The sequence below is a fragment of the Cynocephalus volans genome, chromosome 2 (genome assembly GCF_027409185.1).
Source record: "Cynocephalus volans isolate mCynVol1 chromosome 2, mCynVol1.pri, whole genome shotgun sequence".
NCBI classification, from domain to species: domain Eukaryota; kingdom Metazoa; phylum Chordata; class Mammalia; order Dermoptera; family Cynocephalidae; genus Cynocephalus; species Cynocephalus volans.
Genome location: NC_084461.1, coordinates 67813297 through 67820531, shown reverse-complemented (window position 1 = coordinate 67820531; position 7235 = coordinate 67813297). Strand labels below are relative to the sequence as shown.

The following is a 7235-nucleotide window of genomic DNA, read 5'->3' as shown; positions in this document are numbered from 1 at the left end:
GGGGCTTTAGAAACCCAGATAAGCATGGAAGATAGTGGCCAAGGGCATTCCAGGATGACAGCTATGCAGCAGCAGCTGGGAGGGATCCAGACTGGAGTAGTGTGGAGGGCTCTGGGAGAAACTGAGAGCACTTGGGAAAATGGGATTGATAGATTATTTGACATTGTTGATCATCTGGGAAAAAAGAGTTATGACAGATCAGATGGACAAAGGGAGAAAACTCAAGGATAGGTACCTAGAAAACCATGCAAATAAAATATAACACCAAGTACTTAATATATGCCAGGTGCTGTTCGAGTACTTTAAATTTTTGAACCCTCCTCATTTTACAGAAGAGGAAACTGAGGTGCAGAGAAATTAAGTCACTTTCTCAAGATCACAGATCTAACAAGTTGCAAAGCAAAGATCTGATCCCAGGGTCTTGCTCCAGGGTCTCTACCCTAAACCGTTAGAAAATACTGCCTTTCCAAGAAAGGGGGATGGGGTTGGAAAATAAAAATTTGACAAGAAAGAAATGCTATCATTATACACTATGCTGCTTTGCAGAGAATAATTTTCACAGGCCATAATTACATAGATGTTGGCTGTTAAATTCATGAAATATGTGACGTAATGAGATTGGCAAGATGGCAGGTAGAGGTGCTCACTGGAAAGCCCACATGGAACATAAAAGATAATACACACTAAATACAGTCAATAGATCAGGAAATAACGGTATAAGAATATTATTTGAAAATATGGCGGTATATAGAGAAAACCGCTAAAGTAATTGAAAGAGGTTGCCTGTGGGGAGGGGACTGAGAGTTAGAGTGTAGAGAAGGGAGATGCTACTTTTCGTTTTACGTTTTGTAATATTATTAACAGTTCGAAAAATTGTGCACATACTAATTAAATAGAAATAAAGGACAGTGCAATTACCAGAAGGAAAGGGATGGGGGCATGACAGTGCTCTGATAATTTTTCTCCTGGGTTTCCCAAATTTATAGCTATTTGTTTCCAAATAAATGCTTTGTTGCTTGCTTTTAATTGGAATTAATTAAACCTTCACCACTAGATTGAAGTCCCTAAAGACTTTGTCAGTGAAGATTAGAGAAATTTCTCTTTTTATATTTAAAAGCCAGCAGAATGCATCACTAGGTTTTTTATTTTCAAAGTTGTTGAAGTTTTAGGGCATTAGAATAATTAATTTTATTTGCTTTTAAGTCATTCCTGAATGGAAAATTAAATTTGAAATAAAGTTTTCTAAATTCGTTACAGGGGGAAATGTAGATTATGCTTTTTTCTTTAATAATATATGTGTACCACTGTTTTAGGTTCAGTGCACAGTGTTTTTAAACTCAATATTGGCTTCTACTAAAAAATCTTCAGATTCAGGAGGGAAAAAAGCAAATTATAAGCTAGGTATTTTTAATATGTTATATATAATACATATATAATTATATTGTATAAAAGGGGCTAATTCAGTTAATTTAAGAAAATTTTGTGGGGGGAATATTTCACATGGCCTGCCAAGAGCTACATTCTTATTAAAACAGGTATGTTAGTTTGTTCCTGAAAAATCCACATCAAAAGAGCCTGTCTGTAAAATTATCTACATCTTAGAAACACTACGTCTTCCTTGAAAAGTCTGCAGAGTAGTACTTAAAGTAAGAATTATGGTGCCTTAATAACTGTTTCATGTTATGTCTGCTAACATTACCTCTACTCTTGTTTACCAACCATGTATGCAAAGGGTGCTACTAACTAGACCTTAAATAGCAATCACAAAGTCCTCAGAGCCAGGAAGGTGGGTAAACCTCCAGATCTGGCCACATTCCTTTGAGATCTTTGAGTGGGGAGGGGGTAATGAGCCTGCATAGATTCTTTCTCTTTTTTTTCGACTTGACAAATTCTACCTCAGGTTTATTTGTACAAATATAAAAGGAGGATACCAGCCGCATACACTCCCCTAGGGGTCACACCAGTCCATTTCATTTGGTAGACAGAGCCTTCTATTCTGGAGCCTTTGTGGGTGCCTGGGTACCTCTGGGAGTTTGGCTGGAGCCAGAATTGGAGCTGGAGCTGGAACTGAAACTGGAGCTGGAGCTGCAGCTGCAGCCTGGGCCTTGCTTGGTTGGGGACTTGGCCTTGGACTTTGTTCAGCAGAGCCAGCTTAGCCATGTGGACACAAGCATAAGCATGCTTCCTGAGCTTGTGGCTGGTGCCTTTGGGGATCCTGAGCTTGACTTCTTTAAGTTTTATGTTTATGAGGGTCTTGATAGCCTCAGCAAGCACACTGATGACTTTGGCATTGGCCAACAATGTCTTCAGTGCCACTGTGTCTTCTTCAGGCCCTTCTTCTTGTACTTCTTGGCTAAGTGTGTGTTCCTCAGGAACTGGAGGTACACCTCCTTAAAAGATTCATATCTTCATAAATGGGTTTTCTTGATGTCATTTCTGTGCCATTTTTGGGACTGATTTTTCACAGTGTAGTTATTTGACTTGGCCATGTCTGCACTGTACCCTTTGGCCACTGAAGCAACTGGGACCAGAAGAGAAAGCCAGAGTATTCTCAACATCATTTTAATACATTTATTAATACCTGTAAGGGCTACCATTTAGTCAGTGCCTACAGAGGACAGGCACTGTACTGCAAGGTCTGTAGAGATGAGTTTATCTAATCCTTGGTGAATGTACTATGAGCCAGGCTTTGCAGATGAGGAAATCCGCTGAAGTCACCCAGCCAGGTCTTGGTGATTAGAGTTTTCAACTTGCTGGTTCTGGAAGCTCAGGCTTTCACTATCCTTTTCTGGTACCTTGTGGTACATTCTACAAGTCCCTATGTTATCAAGATTTGTAGTCTCTCTCCAGGAGGCTGACATCCATTTACTCACAGAATCCTCCTGCATTGACATCCATTTGGCAATGCAGGGGAAGGAAAAATGGCCTCCCTCCACCCTTCTGTGTTCTTTGGCTGAGCTACAAATTAAATTGACACAAGACAGATTAATAGGACAAAACCCCATTTTAATTAAATTAATTAATTTTAAGTGTGGGAGTCTCACAAATCATGAGACTTGAAGAAAGGTAGGATAGCTGAAACTTATATAGCATCCCGAGCTACGGAAAGGAATAGGGGCTTGGACATGGGACAGTGGTGACACAGTTATGGGAGGCTGAGGCAAGGAAATATATGGTGAATAAAGGTTGTCTTGTTTGGTATATAAAGAGTGTCTCAGGTGATAAAAGTTGTCTTTGAACAGCCCTCTTCCTAATACAGATACTTTTACTATGTAGATTTCCTTTATAGATGTAAATTTCTTATACAAAAGGACAGCTTTTCACAGCTACTCCTGTGTCTGCAGTTTCTCAGCATAACCAGCTTGAAATATACCAAAGAAGGATATTTTGGGGCGGTACATTCTGGTTTCCTACAGTCACATTTTGGGGTGGTGTGTTCTGAGCCCCAACAGCAAATAGAGCACAGGATTCAGGGTTAGGAGGCCTGTATCCTAGCAGCAGTTCTGCGCCTAACCCAGTGGTCTCCGGTGAGGGTCCTCTGCATTCCTGAGTCGGTTTCCCTAAACAACGGCCGGCTCAAACATCACCCCCAAGCTTCTGGGCTCTTCCTAGCGGCGCGGAAACTCTAGGTGCCCACCTGGTTTCCCTGGCCAGGAGAAGGGCCGAAGCAAAGTGACCGCGGCAGCGAACATGAAGCTCAGTAGAAAGTCTCTGTGAGATCCTTGACTTCTGATGAGTCACAGGTTGTCGCTGAGCAGGTTGCTGCTCTGATCTGATTGGTTTACCTATTTCTGTTTTTGTTTTGAGTTAGAGCCAACTCTCCTCATTACTTTTCCTGGCTCTGAATAGGGTCTGCTCCATTATTTCTCCTCCTCTAAACGTCTGGATCTGAGATGCTGGAAGATCTTGCGCAACTAATAATTCTAGAGCTGGTTCCCACGCAACTTTCCTCACAGTATCCAACCCCTAAACTGCTCAGCAAGACACTCCTATGCCAAAGGCTCCGTCTGGAAACGAGTCCAGTTAAGGTCAAGCTTTGTGTCCCGCGCCAGGGGATGATGGGACACATGGATTTCAGCCCCGGTTTTGCTTCTTCACCATTGCTATGAGGCTTCGGGCAAGTTATTTAACCTGTCTGGGCTTCAGCTGCCTCATTTCTAAAAAGGGCACAGTGATGTTATTTGAAATAGAAAAAAGGGCTTGGCGCAAAATTCGCACTAGTAGAAATACCTTTATTCTTCTTGGGGAAGCGGCTGTGAGGAGAGCGGATCCGGGTAGGGATAAAAACTAGGGGCGTTCTCCCTGCCTTCTGCACGGAGCAGTTACTGGGCACCCTCTTTTAAGAGCGGTCCGGTGAGAGGAAGCAGGGACGCAGGCTTAGTGCCTGGGCCGTGATGCACTCTCAGGCCGGGGGGGGGAGGAGAGGCTGGAAAATATAATATCCAGGGAAGCACAGAAAGGGATCTCACCGGATCCCCTAAAGAACCGTGGCAACAACAGGGCAGAACAGCCAAGTGCCCAGGGATTCGAGGAAGCCTGGGCAGAGCGGACAGCCCCAAATCGAAAGTTTTCTGGCAGATGAAGGAGATAGAGGGATTTCAGGAACAGGGATCTGGTGGATGTCCCAGTTGGCCCAAGACATAGCACAGACGAGCCCCCCCGGCGGTCCCCACTGCGCCGGATCAGTGCAGGAAACTCGGGAATCGCTCACTAAGGACCCCACCTCACTGGTGCTGGCAACCAGCTCTTTCTCCCGAGCCCGGGGCGGAGGAGCGCAGCACCTTCCTCTGCGTAGGACCGAGCGCAGCCAGGCCTGCGGACGGACGTGGGGGCCGGCGCCGCACCGGGAAGGACCGCCGCCGCCGCCGCGCCGCCTGACGCCAGCGGAAGTGCGAGCTCGCAGCGAGCCTGCTCCGCCGCCCGGCGCCCGGGAGGAGCGGGCGAGGGGCGGGGCTGGGGCCTGGCGGGGCGGGGCCTACGGCGGCGGGGCGGGGCTTGGCGCGCTTGTTTTTACCCAGGCCGCGGTGCCTCGGCACTCAGCCGGGCTGCTTGCTTGGTGTGCGGGCGAGAGCCGAAGCCGACAGAGGCGCTCGTGGTGCGCGGGAGCCAGGAGGGCCGCAGCGGCGCGGGGAGCGCCCGTCGTCGTCAGCCGCCGCGATGTCTGCTCAGTGCTGCGCGGGCCAGGTGAGCGAGGCCGGGGGCAGCGCGGGGTTTTCGGAACGGACGACCGGGGCAGCAGCCCGGGATCCAGCCCAGTTCCGGAGTCGGAGGTGGGCCCGTGGTGGGTCGCTGCCCAGGCTGACCCCGCGCGGTCTGGTGAGCGCCTCGGACCCGAGCGCGGTGATCAGCCGTCCGGGAAATCCTGTGCACAGGGCGAGCGGGAACGGACGGGGGAAGCCCGGGAGGCGACCCCGAGGTCTTCCCGTCCGGTCTCTGGGATTCCTCGTGGGGCGGGGCGTGCAGGACACGGGCGGAGAATCCTGGCTGCTCCAAGGGCGTGTCGTCCCTCGCCCAGGGCACTGGTGAGTGGCACTGAGCTCCATAAAGCACCCGGCTCTGCCTGTCGGTTGAACCCAGGAAAAGGCATGGGTTTGGGTAACGTCTCCTTTCCCGTACCCTGAGCAGAACTCGGGTCAGACAGCCCAGGCAGGTTGCGCTTGGCATCTCGAAGTGTAGAGTATGGGCGCTGTGTCTTTGAGAACGTATCGAAGCCTGATTTCCAAACTATTGGGCGTACGTCTGGGCAGAGGGGAGACTCAGCTCTGTCTGGCTCGACAAAACTAGGGTAGGGCGCAAGCCTTCCCCTCCTTCTTTGCAACTGAACTTGCAGGAACCTGTTTTGTAGCTCTCGCCTGTTAAACCCGTGGTATCTTAAGACATACGTGCCCATTTGGGATAGGCGTTTCCTATCACTAGTGCATCAGTGCAGAATTAGGTTTTAGCCCTTTATCGCTTACATTCAGCCTTTGGACAGTCGAGGCCATCTGTAAGTGATGCAGGGGTTAAGCTGCGGGTTTCTGTAACCAGCCGATTATACTGTCAGATAATTTGTCTTTTGGAGTGGCCATGTGGAGTTATCATGGTTTCTGAGACCTAATACTGTCCTTGGCAAGCATTCAAGCTGGCTTTTTCAGAGATGAGGAAATTGAGGCTTTTGTCTTGAGGTGTGTATTAGTCCATTTTCTTTTGCTTGTAATAGAATACCTGAAACTGGGTAATTTTTGAAGAAACAGTTTATTTCTTACCATTTTGGAGGCTGGAAAGACCAAGGTCCAGGGCACGCATCTGGTGAGCACCACCATAAAGGCCTTCTTGGTGGCTACTCTCTGGAGTCCACAGGTGGCGTAGTGTATCTCATGGCCTAGGGGTGCTCATTTGCTCTCCTTATAAAGCCACCAGTGCCCCTCCTGATAACCCACTCATCCATTAACCCATTACTCCATGAATGGATTAATCCATTCATGAGGGCATAGCCCTCATGATCCAATCACCTCCCCAAGGCTCCATCTCTCAACACTGCCATATTAGGAATCAAGCTTTCACACGAGCTTTTTTGGGGGACAAACATAACAACACCATAGTACGGTGAAAAGACTTTTTCCCCGAGTCAACACATGGACCGGGAAAAAAGCTTTTTTTCGGAAAGCTCTGCAAATCTTTTTTTTTTTTTTTCTTTTTTTTTGGTGGCTGGCTGGTACTGGGATCCAAACCCGCGACCTTGACGTTAGAAGGCTGTTCTCTAATCAACTGAACTAATTAGCCAGCCCTCTCTAAATCTTTTATTTTCATTGTTTTGAGATTTTTTTCTCCAATTTGATGCAACACTTTTCATTAGGTAGTAATCACATTACAGATATCTGTCCTTCTGATCCTTTCAAAGCCCCTTGAGGTTCTTTCTGTGTTTCCAAGTGCCTAAATTCGGAAAGTTATTCCCAGTACTCAAATGGATTTTATTGTTATTTAAAAGAATTATTGGTATTATTGATATTTTGGCACAATTTTATGACTTATTTCTAAAATCCCCCCTCTCAGGACTTTGGAAAGAACCAGATCCTGGCCATTCATCACAGGAAAGTTAACTTCTGCTTTTCCAGGACTGCTTGAGGCATCACTGTGGCGGGTCTCAATGCAGTGAGGTGGTGATCACACTATGATTTCATAGGGTGGTGTTGTTAAGATTACATAAAAACAGAAACAAACCTCCACAATGCCATGAGAAGAAGCAAAGTCTGCCA

At 47.1% G+C, this 7235-nt stretch overlaps 1 protein-coding gene across 1 annotated transcript in view; it reads left to right on the top strand.

The window, feature by feature from the left end:
* The first annotated feature begins 4619 nt into the window (after positions 1-4619).
* Positions 4620-7235, top strand: part of SERINC5 (serine incorporator 5) — an 89862-nt gene continuing 87246 nt past the window's right edge. Inside the window, exon 1 of the mRNA XM_063087607.1 lies at positions 4620-5522. Within this exon, the coding sequence (XP_062943677.1) occupies positions 4620-5522 (903 nt within the window). The remainder of the gene's footprint in view (positions 5523-7235) is intronic.